Source organism: Cervus canadensis, chromosome 16 (genome assembly GCF_019320065.1).
Source record: "Cervus canadensis isolate Bull #8, Minnesota chromosome 16, ASM1932006v1, whole genome shotgun sequence".
In the NCBI taxonomy this organism is placed as follows: domain Eukaryota; kingdom Metazoa; phylum Chordata; class Mammalia; order Artiodactyla; family Cervidae; genus Cervus; species Cervus canadensis.
Genome location: NC_057401.1, coordinates 22,756,904 through 22,773,043, shown reverse-complemented (window position 1 = coordinate 22,773,043; position 16,140 = coordinate 22,756,904). Strand labels below are relative to the sequence as shown.

At 36.6% G+C, this 16,140-nt stretch overlaps 1 protein-coding gene across 1 annotated transcript in view; it reads left to right on the top strand.

Moving 5' to 3' along the window:
- MTREX (Mtr4 exosome RNA helicase) overlaps positions 1 to 16,140 on the top strand; it is a 94,019-nt gene that overhangs the window by 37,010 nt on the left and 40,869 nt on the right. The window contains exons 13-16 of the mRNA XM_043488650.1: positions 103 to 213; positions 2,047 to 2,148; positions 4,303 to 4,428; positions 8,391 to 8,541. Coding sequence (XP_043344585.1) covers positions 103 to 213; positions 2,047 to 2,148; positions 4,303 to 4,428; positions 8,391 to 8,541 — 490 coding nt within the window. The remainder of the gene's footprint in view (positions 1 to 102; positions 214 to 2,046; positions 2,149 to 4,302; positions 4,429 to 8,390; positions 8,542 to 16,140) is intronic.

The window sequence follows — 16,140 nt, the reverse complement described above, 5'->3', positions numbered from 1 at the left end:
GATTCTTTCTTGATTACTTACTTTCCTTTGCTTGGTTAGTTTCACATTTGAAAAGTTCTTTTCCTCACATCTTTTAAAAAATATAATTTAATCCAATTGTAGGTTGAAAATGTACTTCCTCTCTTGAAACGGGGGATTGGTATTCACCATGGTGGTTTACTTCCTATATTGAAAGAAACTATAGAAATTCTCTTTTCTGAAGGATTAATAAAGGTATGATTTTATTTTTATTTATTATGCCCTAAAATTGTGTTTTGTGGGCAATTTGAAAATTACCAAGAACACTGTTCATAGGAAACTTTGTTTTTTTAATTGTTGTTGTTTTTAAGTAAGTTGAATGGAATGACTTGGGTGATGAACTTGATTTTTGTGTGCAGGATTATGCTTCATAAATTTTGGACTATATGTAGAAGTCATTTGTTTTATTTTCTAGTCTTTATTGATTTGGCTGCACTGGATCTTAGTTGCCACATGAGGGAACTTTGGCTGTGGCATGCAGGGTCTTTTAGTTGCAGCAAGTGAACTCTTGGTTATGGCATGTTGGATCTAGAGTCTTAGCCACTGTACCTACCACCAGATAAGTCCCTCTTTTCCTAGTTTTAAAGTAAGAAATGGTATCATTACTGAATACAGTGTAGAATTTTCCAGGTGTTGTTTAATTATCACACCTAGAGTTGATTCTGTAAGTGAACTCCTTACTTTATAAAGGTTGAAAAGACTCGTTTAGAGAAAACAAGGAGAATTGCTGGTTAGACTTCTAAAAGAACTATTTAGGATGTTCTCATTTAAACTGAAGAGAGTCTAATTTAATATTTAGTATTATGTCAATACCTGTACCCAGTAACAGACTATTGAAAATGGAAAACAACTCCAAAATGTTGTCATAAACCTTTATATGACTCAAATTATTTTATGTTTAAAACTCAAATTAGAGATTTTTCATGAGAACTTTAGTACTAAATAGGATATTTAAAAGAAATTTACTCACCCTAAAAAGACCATACTTGAAGTATTTTAGATAAAAACTTGGTCACTGTTTATACCTGGGTCCTGGTAAGGCCCTGTTGATGTTCTTACATAGAATGCATATTTTGTTTAGGTCCATTTTAAAGAATCTTTTAAGTATAGTGTAGAAGTCAAATAGAGTAACTGTACATAAAGTAAAACATTAAAGACCCACATTGCCCTTCACTTCACAGAAATATCTACCAGGATACATACAAATAATACTTGATTTAGTTTTTAAACAAAAGTGATTATATTACCTATATTATTCAATTTTGTCATATGCATTGCTCTTCATTCTTTTTAACAATTGAATAGTATTCTTTTGAGTTGATGACAAAGTTTTTTTTACCTCATTACCTATTGATGACAATTTAGATTATTTAATAGTACTTCAGTGACTTAATTTGTACACATACCTTAATTTCTACACATACATTTGTGTGCTTCTTGTTGGTAAAGTCTTAAATGTGAACTAAAAGTGCTGCCGATTTTGAAGGTGGCTCTAAAACCACTGAATCAAGGAAGAAGCCAGGAAATCTCAATATGTTTGGAAAAATATTCTACAGCCTAATAATGCCTTGTCCATTAGGCCGTTAATAGTCTTTCCAAGTTACCACCTCTGGAATTAAAGAAAAACTGTTTTCCCTGAATTAAAAATTTGGGGGATATAAGGGACATTAAATATAATATAAATTTATAATAATGTATATAATTTTATGTACATTTAATAATTTGAGTATAAAATACAGAAGTATACCTGGAGTAGCATGTCTTGTTTTTGTAGAGTTTCATTAGCAACTAATGGAGAAGGAAATGGCAACCCACTCCAATATTCTTGCCTGGAGAATTTCATGGACAGAGGAGCCTGGTGGGCTACAGTCTGTGGAGTTGCAAAGAGTTGGACACAACTGAGCAACTAACACACACACACACACAAGCAACTAATTTTAAAAAGTAATGATTTATTTATACTTGAATATGAGACTAGTTTTTCAGTGTAAAATATATATTTAATTTTATAATTATTCATTCATTTAGGCCTTATTTGCCACTGAGACTTTTGCTATGGGGATTAACATGCCAGCTAGAACTGTTTTATTTACAAACGCCCGAAAATTTGATGGGAAGGATTTTCGATGGGTAAGTAAAATAATTCATATATTGAAGTAACTTGAAGCTTCAATCGTTAATCACCTAAGATGATTTTGGCTCACGTAGTCTTCGAGATTTTCAGTTCTAAATACTTAAGAACTTGTATGTGAGCTAATAAGTTCATTAAGATTAAGTTTTAAGATTGATTCTATCACTGTTTTTTAGTCAAAAATTACTTTTGCTGAAAGAGTTGGTGATAAGAGTGCACATGAAGCATGACTGTTGCAGTGCATTTTAAATGCATCTAGACTTTTTGTTTCTTAAAGTGTATTTAAAGCACCTCTGCTTTGGTGGCTACAGTTGTAGCTCACTGTTTTACTCTTCAGATTTAAAATGGAGATTTTTAATAGGTTTGCACATATGTCTTTTCTAAAGCAAAAGTTGGGATCATGAGTGAAATGGTGAATCGGAATAAAAATAAATCCTTAATCCAGAGGCAAGTAACCCCTTCTTACTAGACTATGGGCCTAGAACTATGGTAAGTGTTGAGGATGTTAAATTTAACACAAAACCAAACCAGTTTCTACTGTGAAGTGACTTAGTGCAGGTGGAAGTTATTTTATGGACCCTGAGAAGTACCTACAGGAAGAATAAAACACAAGAAAAAAGTCACTTATTAAGGGGTCAGGAAAGACTTCATAAAGAAGGCAATCCTAAAACTGAGCCACAAACAGCAGATGGGTATTTACCAGGCAGTCTGCAGCATCAGAAGAGTGAAAAGCAGGTGGAGAAAGGGAGATTTCTAGTTTTGAGTATTTAGTGCAAACCAAAAATTCATATAATGTGGCATTTGGAGCAAATTATTAGCTATTCCTTTTGTTCTTAATGATTTTTTTCTGCTTGAAGAAATATCTGGCAGTAGTTACTAATCACCAATATACTGAAAAATCTCATGGTAGAATTCTAAAGGCAAAGCATTTTTCTTGATTTGTTTTGAAGTGTGTTGGATGCTAAACAAGAGAAATGTAAGTATACAGAGTCAATACCATTTCTTTTTGAAAATTTTTACATAACATTCAAAAACTTTATGTAACTTGTGACTTTTTAAATTGAAAGAAGACTAATTCATGTAGAATACAATTTTTAATGGTAAAGTGGATAAAGTCTTCCATGTTTTATATTTTAAGTTAATATAAATTTTTAAATTCTTTATAATTTATCAGTTTAAAAGTAGTTAGTTCTTTGAATAAAATTAATGCTACAAGAAAATAAATAAGTCTTTTGTTACTTTACATACTCCTTGGCCTCCAGTGGACCCCAGACAGGGATATGGAGTCATGAGGGTAGTTGAATTTTAAAAAGGGACCTTTTCTTGATGATTCAGGAACATAATTACGAAATCTAAAGAGCATAATTTTAGATTATGTCAAAATGTAATGCCCTTGAGCCCTGTTGAGATTTATCAGACTGCCATTTTGAAATATTCTTTTCTAATCTTTTAAGGTTGGTCCCAGGTTGTTAGGTTTGTTTTTAATGCTATCAGTAATATGCCTTCTAGTGGCATAGTAGTTCATAACCCTTCCTGAGTCAAACATTTTTTGAGAGTCTTCAAATGCTGAACCCTTTCCACAGGAGAAGAGTATGTGTGCTTACAGATAAAACTTTGCCCAGTGTTCAGTTTGTTCAGTTTTACCCTGAAAGACTGCGTGTGGGATACTTCTAACCTTTCTCCCTTAGGTGGTGCTTAATGACGAAGGGACTCTTCTGGACCCCAGGGATATACACTGAGAAAATAGAAATTGTGCTTTATGTGTGTGTTAATTTTTGTGTTAATACCATTTGGAAATTAAGAAAACTTATGATCAAGTCAGAATTGATATTTAGTAGATTTTGGGTCATTGTTTGCTTTCTTAAACTTTCCTATTTTCCAGAATATCTAGCTTAAAGATATTTTTTGCACCAGTTAATTAGCCAATATTTCCCTATAGCCATTTGATCATTATGGAGCTAAAATTTTGCAACATTATTCTTAAGTATTGCTTTTTTGTCTTTTTACATAAATCTTTCCTAAAAGTTCATGTTTTTAATCTTGTTTCCTTTCTTCAAATGGATAGCTTGTGCTTGTGTATTTCATGATAAGAAAAATCTTAAGAATATGTTTTTTACCAGATTTTCTCCTAAACTTTGATTATGTTCATTCAGATTTCCTCTGGTGAATATATTCAGATGTCTGGTCGTGCTGGAAGGAGGGGAATGGATGATAGAGGAATTGTAATTCTTATGGTAGATGAAAAGATGAGCCCAACGATTGGAAAACAGCTTCTTAAGGTAACCAAGTTAAGCTTCTGTGCCATCACCAGGAATTTGAGAAACATACTTCATGACTCCATCAAGATTAATTGCATCAGTTCAAATACTTTCTGAGTAGATGAGTTAATTTACTAAACTATCTGGGCTTAGAAGGTAGAGGAGGGTGCCTGCTCAAATTGCTGATTCTTTGTACCCTACTTTCTGTTCTAATAGGAAAAGAATAAGTCATGCAATGGAGGGGATGGAGGTCTGCAGAGAGGGCAGAAATGTTTATTTTGCCCTCCAAATATAAGATACCTCTATTTGCCCACTCCACTGCACAGATTGCTCCTCACCTGTCAGAACAGGAAGTAGGGCAGATGATATCAGTATTTTGCACAGTTAACTTCTTCTATTTTTGTAAGCCCAGATAGCTTAACAAATTAATTCTATAATCTACCATTCTAATTCATCCTATTGAGAGTGTGTAAATATCCCAATAATAAATTTAAATATATAGGCTTTATTTCAAATTAACCGGCTCATTTTGTTTGTTTAGTATTTGTGTTTTGGATTGTCTAACATACTTGTTTTGTTTTGAAGAGCTTCTCAAGGAAGTTTGACCTGATTGCTTTCCTTTTCCTTTTCCATGTAGTAAAGAATTATTAAGCATATCCCTAGAGAATGCTGTCAGTAAGGTAAAAAACTTAATTAAATGCATTAAAAATATAAAATTAACTGCCAGCTGATTAGCTACTTAAAGCTTCAAAACATGTAAAGACATGCATAAGCCAGTATCTTAGGATTTGCCTGGAGAATTTGAGATAAGGTTGTGAGAAGCCTGGTATGCTGCAATAAAAATAGGTTAAGGTCTGTTTTTCTTTTTGTTTTTATATCAGTGAAGGGAAGGCTTATCTGTACATATTCATAGTGATCATATGGTATCTTATTTTCAGTTTTTTTTTTTTTCATTTATTCTTATTAGTTGGAGGCTAATTACTTTACAGTATTGTAGTGGTTTTTGCCATACATTGACATGAATCAGCCATGGATTTACATGTGTTCCCCATCCCGATCCCCCCTCCCACCTCCCTCCCCATCCTGTCCCTCTGGGTCTTCCCAGTGCACCAGCCCTAAGCACTTGTCTCATGCATCCAACCTGGGCTGGTGATCTGTTTCACCCTTGATAGTATACTTGTTTCAATGCTGTTCTCTCTGAACATCCCACCCTCGCCTTCTCCCACAGAGCCTAAAAGTCTGTTCTGTACATCTGTGTCTCTTTTTCTGTTTTTCATATAGGGTTATCGTTACCATCTTTTTAAATTCCATATATATGCGTTAGTATACTGTATTGGTCTTTATCTTTCTGGCTTACTTCACTCTGTAGATTAACACTTGGAAACCCATTTTTAGGATCTATGTAACTAGTTCTTTGTGTACAGAAAATGGCCAAGACTGAAAATCTGTATTAGTCTTTTCTTTAAGTTTTGTTGGCTATAATAAACACTTTCTTTCCTCATATTTTGTGTATGAAAATAATTGCGTCAGAAGAAAGTATCTTAATGACAGCTTCTTGGTTCCTTTAGTACAGATTTTTTTCATTCCACTTACTTGACAGCTCTAGATTTGTTACTCTATAAGTGTAAAGTTCTGTTCTCTTTAATTAAAGGGAAGAGTTTAAATTTTATTGTGAAAAGGACACTTAGCTTGAGATCCACTGTCTTCATAAACTATTATTTTGTAAAATTATGTTGTTATTGACTATTGTATAGCAAATCTCTAAAGGTTATTTATCTCACTTCACTGCAACTTGGTGCTCTTTAATCAGTAACTTTCCAATTACTCCTCCTCTCAGTCTCTGACAACTATCATTTTACTCTTTTGAGTCCATGAATTTGATTATTTTAGATACCTCATATAAATGGAAGTATGCAGGATTTATCTTTCCATGATAGGCTTATTTCATTTAGCATAATGTTCTTAGAGTTCACCTGTGTTGTTGCAAAATTTTCTTCCTTAAGTCTGAGTAGTATTCTGTTATGTGTATTTAATGACTGTATATATTTTACAGTCATCCTTGGTATTCTCAGGGGATTCGTTTCAAGGACCTCCCCCCCCCCATACTAGACTACCAAAATCCAAGGATGCTCATGTCTCTTATAAATGTCATACATAGTATTTGCATATACCCTGCGTACATCCTTTTCTTTAAATCATCTCTAGGTTATAGTATGGAATACAGTGTTAATGCTATTTAAATAGCTGTAAATACAATGTAAATAGTTGTTGGTGCTGCATGGCACATTCAAGTTTTGCTTTTTGCAACTTTCTGCAAATTTTTTCCCAGGTATTTTCAATCCACAGTTTTGAGTCCTCAGATAGGGAACCTGAGGATACTGAGAGCATGCTGTATAGCCATATTTTTTAGTATCCAAATTAGAATACTATAACAGTGAAATAAGGGACTATTAATGATTATGCCAATATATCATGTATAAGTTGGGGTTATCCTGGGGTCACTGGGTACAGTGTTGCAATGCTATGTTGAGTTTAATGTAATAGAGAATTCAGATAGGTGTATTCTGCAACAGCTGGAATATAAAAGAAGAGCTTGAGGTTGGAAATAAGCTCTTATAATATTGAAGCATCAAATTTCTTAAAGGTAGTAAGAGTAGAAAAGAAAAATAATAATAAAAAGTTGGTCTGTTTGCAAAATTACAAAGTAGATGAAGTTGTCTTTCATTCCTCTTTCTCAAGAATGTGGTTTTCATATAATTCCACATTTCTCTTTGGCTCTAATTTCCAGGAAAGTGGATACAAATTAAGGTTTTTAGGGACTTACTGACCCCCTATGGTAAATGGCTCTTGATTTTTCAAGAATTAAGGAATATGATCATTTGAGGCTGTTCAAAGTTCTACTCTTTGTCATAAAATCCTGTATGTGTTTATTTATAATTCTGAATGCAATAAGGCTGGCTTATGGATCGCAGTTGAAAAGTTCCTGAATACCTTAAGAGTATTTGCTATTTTGCTATGCCATTTAGGGATATGAATGTTTTGTGACACTTCTTAGTATTCTAGCCTGTATCTTCAAGAAGTTGGTCATTCTCCTGTACAACTACATAATCATTTTCAATCTTAGAAAGTATTTGCATTTAGAAAATAGTATTCCCAAAGAAACATTATAAGAAAAGTTTACATCTTTAGAAAGTATTTTGGATATAAATCATCTTGCAAGTTAAGGTCACACTGTTGGGATAAATGTTTTATTTTGCCTAGCCATTAGCCTAGCCCTTCTTTGGTAATAGCTACAGTTAGGGAGAGAAAGAGGAATTATCAAAGTGTTGATAAAGAATGGCCTATAAATTTGGGGTAAACACTAGAAGGTTTTATGTCATTCTAGGAAGTCGAGAGTTTAGAGATAGCTAATTTTTATCTGAAATAAATTTAGTGTGCTCTGTCAACATAGGCTAGGTTATGCTACTATAACAAACCTAAATCTCAGTAACTTAAAGGTTTGTTTCTCTTAACCTGTTCATTGCAGGTTTACAAAGGAGACTCAGCTTATTATTGTTTATGGATTCAAGCTGATAGAGAAACCACTGTCTTGAATATTAGCAGTCACTGTGCCAGCAGGGAAAATACAGCTTTTCACACCACCAATTAAATATTTGGCCAGGAAGTGATATATCACTACACCTGATTTGCCCTCCACACTGAGGTCAAAATGTGTAATCCTGTCAAGTGCCTAGAAGGCAGAGAGCTAAATGTATTTGGCCAGTAGTATATTAACTACTACTACTGTCTTATTTAGTGATTCCCCTCCCCTTCACTTTCCCAAAAAGCTACTGTTTTACAACTTTGGGTGGGTCATTTAAAAGAAGGAACTTAGTATGTTTCTATAGTATTCTTTAATGTAGACTAAATTATTAAGCAGTTTGAGGTTAAAATGTTTGTGTGAATTTGAAAAATAAATTCATTGACATGTTTTTTTCTCTTAGGGCTCAGCTGATCCTCTAAATAGTGCTTTCCATTTGACCTACAACATGGTTTTGAACTTACTACGTGTAGAAGAAATTAATCCTGAGTACATGTTGGAAAAATCCTTCTACCAGTTTCAGCATTATAGAGCAATTCCAGGAGTAGTAGAGAGTAAGTATACAATTACTGTAATAGCTTTATTTAGCTAGGGTAGACTAAATAGCAAGGTTTATGTGTTATTGACTGCATTGGCCCTTGGTTTTTTTCTGGTAAGCCAAGAATTTGTCCTTATATAAAAGTACAGTAATGTTCCACCTGGAACATTTTAAAATGAAAGTAAGAGAACTCTGTCAGAACATGACGCTGCTGTTAATTCAAATGTAGTATACTTTATTGTTATAGACATATCACATGGTAACTCATTTGTGATTAATGACATAACAAAATTAAGATAATGCTTTCTAAAGTCCAAAAAGCAAGTGTTCTATGATAATTATGTTCAAGTAGAGTTCTTTGTTGTGTGTTGATCTTTATTTTAGAAGATGTCATGGCTGATCATCATTTAGAGCTGTTTAAAATCTAAAATAGAAGAAAGATTTAAAATGCTGGCTTGGGTAAATCTTGTAAAAATAATTCATAGTCATAAAGAAAAAAACAAATTTTGCAAAAGATACAAAGGAAATTGGAGCTCAGTTGTGATCTCACAGACAGCCACACAGCGAGCTGTTAACACTTTGGGTTCTCCCTTTTTTTTCATACACTTTTTTCATATTTTTGTTCAAAGTTAGGTTTAACAGTGCTTTGGTAATAACAGCAATGCTATTTATAATATCAATTGTTAAACATTCACCATATGCCTAGCGTTTTGTTAAATGCTTTACATTCACTGACTCACTCATTCTGGCTTTTTTTTTTTTTTTTTTTCCATTCTGGCTTTTTAAAGTTAATTTCAAGTATTCTTTGAAAGTGTAGTTTTTAATGACTATATAATTTCACTTTATAAACGTCCTGTGAGTTATTTAATAATAAAGGCAACAATATGTTTCCATCAAAAGTAGATAGGACACTACCACTCAATTTTCATGTAGCTAAAAGTAGACAAAGTATAATAGTGTGTCTTAAAAAAGTGAAAAAGTCTTGAAATATTCAAGTAAGTTAAATTCACATTTTTTTTTTACCCTTACCTAGATGACAGATCATAACTCTTTCCTCTTAATTTCTTACATCTTAATTAAGAGCAGCTTCTTCATTACAAACTGTAGCTCTAGAACAAGCTTTGGCATCATTTTACAGCTGTAAAAGAAGTAAGGCATAGAGAAGTTATCAGTATATTAGGTTACACATTTGATTGATGACAGGTTTGAAATTAGAATCTTGGTCCTGTTCCTGTCTAAGCCATGCTGTTTTTATTAAAGCATGAATCATCCCTTTTTGATTAGAAGAGTAGATGTAGTAACTTATCTGCCAAACATGGATGAGAAAACACTTGAGCTGGCTTATTTTAAGAAGTGTGTGTGTGTGTGTGTGTGTGTGTGTGTGTTAGTCGCTCGGTCATATCCAACTCTTTGCGACCCCATGAACAGTAGCTGTGCGTGCGTGCGTGCGCGCGCGCGCACGCTCCTCTGTTCATGAGATTCTCCAGGCAAGAATACTGGAGTGGGTTAGGGGTGTGTGTGTGTGTGCGCGCACGCGCGCTCTTCTGTTCATGAGATTCTCCAGGCAAGAATACTGGAGTGGGTTAGGTGTGTGTGTGTGCGCGCGCGCTCCTCTGGAGTGGGTTAGGTGTGTGTGTGTGTGTGTGTGTGTGTGTGTGTGTGTGCGCTCCTCTGTTCATGAGATTCTCCAAGCAAGAATACTGGAGTGGGTTAGGTGTGTGTGTGTGTGTGTGTGTGTGTGTGTGTGCTCCTCTGTTCATGAGATTCTCCAGGCAAGAATACTGGAGTGGGTTAGGGGGTGTGTGTGTGTGTGTGTGTGTGTGTGTGTGTGTGTGTGTGTGTGTGTGCGCGCGCTCCTCTGGAGTGGGTTAGTGTGTGTGTGTGTGGTGTGTGTGTGTGTGTGTGTGTGTGCGCGCGCTCCTCTGTTCATGAGATTCTCCAAGCAAGAATACTGGAGTGGGTTAGGTGTGTGTGTGTGTGTGTGTGCTCCTCTGTTCATGAGATTCTCCAGGCAAGAATACTGGAGTGGGTTAGGGGGTGTGTGTGTGTGTGTGTGTGTGTGTGTGTGTGTGTGTGTGTGTGTGTGTGTGTGTGTGTGTGTGTGTGTGTGTGTGTGTGTGTGTGTGGTGTGTGGGTGCGATGTGTGTGGCGCGCGGCGCCGCGCGCTCCTCTGGTGTTCCATGAGATTCTCCACTGGAGTGCGGTTAGGGGGTGTGGGTGGTGGTGTGTGTGTGTGTGTGTGTGTGGTGGCGCGCCGGCGCTCCTCTGTTCATGAGATTTCTCCAGGCAAGGAATACTGGGTGGGTTAGGGGTGTGTGGTGTGGTGGCGCGCGCGCCCTCTGTTCATGAGATTCTCCAGCCCAAGAATTAACTGGAGTGGCTTAGCGTGAACTGTGTGTGTAGTGGTGTGCGGTTAGGGGGTGTGTGTGGTTTTAGGTGTGTGTGTGTGTGCTGTGTGTGTGTGTTGTGTGTGATGTGTGTTGTGTGTTGTGCGCGCGCGCGCGCTCCTCTGTTCATGAGATTCTCCAGGCAAGAATACTGGAGTGGGTTAGGTGTGTGTGTGTGTGTGTGTGCGCGCGCGCGCTCCTCTGGAGTGGGTTAGGGGTGTGTGTGTGCGTGTGTGTGTGCGTGCGCGCGCGCGCTCCTCTGTTCATGAGATTCTCCAGGCAAGAATACTGGAGTGGGTTAGGTGTGTGTGTGTGTGTGTGTGTGTGTGTGTGTGTGCTGCTGGTGATGTGTGGTGTGGCCGCGCGCTCCTCTGTTCATGAGATTTCAAGAATACTGGAGTGGGTTAGCTGTGTGTGTGTGTGTGTGTGTGTGTGTGTGTGTGTGTGCGCGCTCCTCTGTTCATGAGATTCTCCAGGCAAGAATTACTGGAGTGGGTTAGCTGTGTGTGTGTGTGTGTGTGTGTGTGTGTGTGTGTGTGTGTGTGTTAGTTGCTCGGTCATATCCAACTCTTTGCGACCCCATGAACAGTAGCCTACCAGGCTCCTCTGTTCATGAGATTCTCCAGGCAAGAATACTGGAGTGGGTTGTCATTCCCTTCTCTAGCAGATCTTCCCAACCCAGGGATCAAACTGGGGTCTCCTGCATTGCAGGCAGATTCTTTATCGTCTGAACCACCAGGAAAGTCCTTTCTTAAATTTCCAGAAGCAAAGCCATTGATTGACTCTTTAAAACACATCATATAAAATTAATCACAAATATATAATTTTAGATCACTTTACATTTTATTGGCTTGGCTAGAAAGTTTGTTCAGTTTTCCATGAGACATTGAAGAAAAACTCAAACTTTTTGGCCAACCCAATATTATTTTCTTATTAAGTATTTAATACAATTTGTCTTGATAATAAGCCATAGCCCTAGCAAGGGAAAAGGATGATTCTTGTTTCAAAGAATTGTGATTTTAGAGGAGCTGTAAATCTGCCTTCATGCAAAAAATAATATGTGATAATAGAATTAAAAAATCAACAGAATTTAAGCACAGTGTGGATTTGGGTTTAAATTAAGGAGGTATTGAAATCAGGTTGATACTGAAGAAGGAAAGTCATTAATTTTACTTTAGTTCATAGAAGTTTCAAATGGCTGTTGTTGAATCAAGTGTATAGTTACAAGCCACCTTAAATATTTTCACTAAAAAGAATGAAACTTTAAAATATTCCTCCAAGGCAGTTAGCACTGTCATTCATGATTAAGATAATTATGCATACACATACAGCCAGAAAGACTGAATAACCAAAAGAAATAGGGTGCACATTGGTGCACTTACTTTTGCCTTTTTCCCTTCTTTATAAAAATAGTATATTTGAACAGTTATTAAATTACTTTTAAAAAATCTAAATATAGATGATTTATATAATATTGTGTTGGTTTTAGGTGTACAGCAAAGTGATTTGGCTATACACACATGTATATGTATAAATCTATATTCTTTTTTAAAAAATTTTTTCCATTATAGTTTATTACAGGTTACTGAATATAGTTCTCTGTGTGTGTGTGTAAAACCCTGTTGTTTATTTTTTATATGGTAGTGTACCTCTGTTAATACCTTACTCCCAATTTATCCCTCCCCAACCCTTCCTATTTGAAGTTTGGTAAATTACTTTCTAAACTTCACCTGTATATTATTCTTTTGTAATTCCATAGGAAATATCCCAGATACAGTAGAGGATAATGGCAGAATTCTCCAAGTATTTTCTCAGTTATGTTGGTGGAAAAGTAATTGCGGTTTTGCTTTGTTGAACTTTGCTGTTTGGCATTGGAATACATTCTTAAATAAATGTGGTTCTTTTTTTTTTTTTTTTTTTTACTTTACAACATTGTATTGGTTTTGCCATACTTTGACTTGAATCTGCCCCGGGTGTACATGTGTTCCCCATCCTGAACCCCCCTCCCACCTCCCTCCCCATCCCATCCCTCGGGGTCATCCCAGTGCACCAGCCCCGAGCATCCTGTATCATGCATCGAACTTGGACTGGCGATTTGTTTCACATATGATAATTTACATGTTTCAATGCCATTCTTCCATATCATCCCTCCCTCACCCTCTCCCACAGAGTCCAAAAGACTGTTCAGTACATCTTTGTCTCTCTTGCTGTCTCGCATACAGGGTTATCGTTACCATCTTTCTAAATTCCATATATATGCATTAGTATACTGTATTGGTGTTTTTCTTTCTGGCTTACTTCACTCTGTATAATAGGCTCCAGTTTCATCCATCTTATTAGAACTGATTCAGATGTATTCTTTTTAATGGCTGAGTAATATTCCATTGCATATATGTACCACAGCTTTCTTATCCATTCGTCTGCTGATGGGCATCTAGGTTGCTTCCATGTCCTGGCTATTGTAAACAGTGCTGCAGTGAACACTGGGGTACACGTGTCTCTTTCGATTCTGATTTCCTCAGTGTGTATGCCCAGCAGCAGGATTGCTGGGTCATATGGCAGTTCTATTTCCAGTTTTTTAAGGAATCTCCACACTGATCTTCATAGTGGCTGTACTAGTTTGCATTCCCACCAACAGTGTAAGAGGGCTCCCTTTTCTCCACACCCTCTCCAGCATTTATTGCTTGTAGATTTTTGGATAGCAGCCATTCTGACTGGCGTGTAATGGTACCTCATTGTGGTTTTGATTTGCATTTCTCTAATAATAGAATATTGGAAATAAAAGCAAAAGTAAACAAATGGGACCTAATTAAAATTAAAAAGCTTCTGCACAACAAAGGAAACTATAAGCAAGGTGAAAAGACAGCCTTCAGAATGGGAGAAAATCATAACAAACGAAGCAACAAGGAATTAATCTCAAAAATATACAAGCAACACCTGCAGCTCAATTCCAGAAAAATAAAAGACCCAATCAAAAAAGTGGGCCAAAGAACTAAACAGACATTTCTCAAAAGAAGACATACAGATGGCTAACAAACACATAAGTGTCGTTCTTTATTTATATTCTTAAATAAGTATTCAGATTTAATTTTAATCTTTTTGTTTATTCATTAATAGATAATGTTATGGTTAAATAGCAAGAGCTGTGGAGTTAGATTTGGATTTAAATCCAGACTACCTCAGACTTCTTGTTGTGTTGTTCTTAGTCGCTTAGTTGTGTTTGACTCTTGTGACCACATAGACTGTAGCCCACCAGGCTCCTCTGTCCATGGGATTCTCCAGGAAAGAATACTGGAGTGGGTTGCCATTTCCTTCTCCAGGGGATCTTCCCGACCCAGGAATTGAACCCAGGTCTCCTGCTTTGCAGGCAGACTCTTTACCAACTGAGCTACCAGCCTTAGTTTTCTTTTTTATGCAGTTGTAACAATACCTAGTTCATTCAACTCATGAAAATTAAATTAGATCATTTATGTTATGTTATAGTAGCTCAGATGGTAAAGCGTCTGCCTACAATACGGGAGACCCGGGTTCGATCCCTGAGTTGGAAAGATCCCCTGGAGACGGAAACTGCAACCCACTCCAGTATTCATGCCTGGAAAATCCCATGGACCGAGGAGCCTGGTTGGCTACAGTCCATGGGGTCGCAAAGAGTCGGACACGACTGAGCGACTCCACTTCACTTCATGCTAAGATTATTATTGTTATAATAAGATTATTATGTTATGTAATGCTCAGTAAATGCCTATTTTATTAGTGTTAGTAATGCTGTAGATCATTAAAGCCATTTAAACTTAAACCTTTCATAAAATTTCCTCAGTACTGGGGGTGGCATTTCATTTCTCCATCTCTCACAGGTCTATCTATTGCACATTTTATATGATACAAATATATTTTTGGAACCACCACCTCTCCCTCAAAAGGGGAATATTGGTTGGAAATTGTCCTAAGAGTTTATGGGCATATCTCACGTGCTGTTTCCTAAGATACTGAGGCTTTCTTATGGCAGTACACTGGAGGGAAACCAGCTTATACTGAGGTTCCTCTACTCTTTGATTGGCTAGAAAGAGATACTGTCCTTAATTTGGGGAAAAGCAGGCTGCACCTAAATTAACTTCCTAGAGTGATATGTAGCTGTAGTTAGAGTCCTGCATACAAAACACATGTGATTTCTTAAAATGTCTCTGTAACTTTTGATTCATTAGTTAAGTAGTCTGAGAACAGAAATTCTTTGGAGTGGAGGATGTGGGCCTCAGGCAGAGTCTTTGTGTATATCATCTCTCCATAAACAACCCCTGTCAGTGCTTATTTAATATTCTACTGATACCTGCAGTGTTACTTTGTAACTTTTGGTAGGGCAACAAGATTAACATCTCAGTGTATAGTTTTCCTTCTCATAGAAGCTCTTATTGACTTTAGCCTACCAATTTTTTTTAATCATATCTTTTTTCTGATTATGTTTACTGCTGTAACATGTGTTAAGAATAGCCTTCTATTCTCACATGAAAGGAACATGATTCTTGTAAGAAGTAGTGCAGTTCATTAAAAATAACCAGGATGATACAGTATGCCTCAGAGTGTGTCAAAGACCAGAAGTTAGAGGTTGTAAGAAAAAAGAAAAGAAAAAAAATCCAAAGAACATATCTCAATACTTAGGTAGACTTTTGCAGCATCTTGACTCTGGTGTCACTAAAAATAAATAGGCTTAGAGGAGGAGGAAGTAGTCTTCAAACTCTGGGTCTGCTCACACATCCAGTCTCCAACCAGCTTTATAAATGTCTAAATGTGTCCTTCTTAAGTTGTGGTGTTCGAAGGTAAATCGTATATTCTGCGTGGGGTCTGGCCAGGGACAAGTACAGTAGAAATGTTGTTACTGCTCTTCTTGATTTTTCTAAGAAAGAAGTCAAGTGCAAGAAGAACTGTAGAGAAGAGTGTCACACTTGCTGCCCACCGTTGACCCAGGGGATTAATTTTTGGCTCTGCTGGGTCTTTGTTGCTACTCAGACTTCTCTAGTTGTGACAAGCAGGGCTACTCCTTAGTTGTGGTGCATCTGCTCTCATTGCTGTGGCTTCTTTTATTGCAGAGATGGTCTCTAGGTACGTGGGCTTCAGTAGTTGTGGCATGTGAGCTCAGTAGTTGTGGCTCGCAGGCTTTAGGGCACAGGCTCAGTAGTTGCAGCACATGTCATTAGTTCCTCTACTGTATGTGGGATCTTCCTGGACCAGGGATC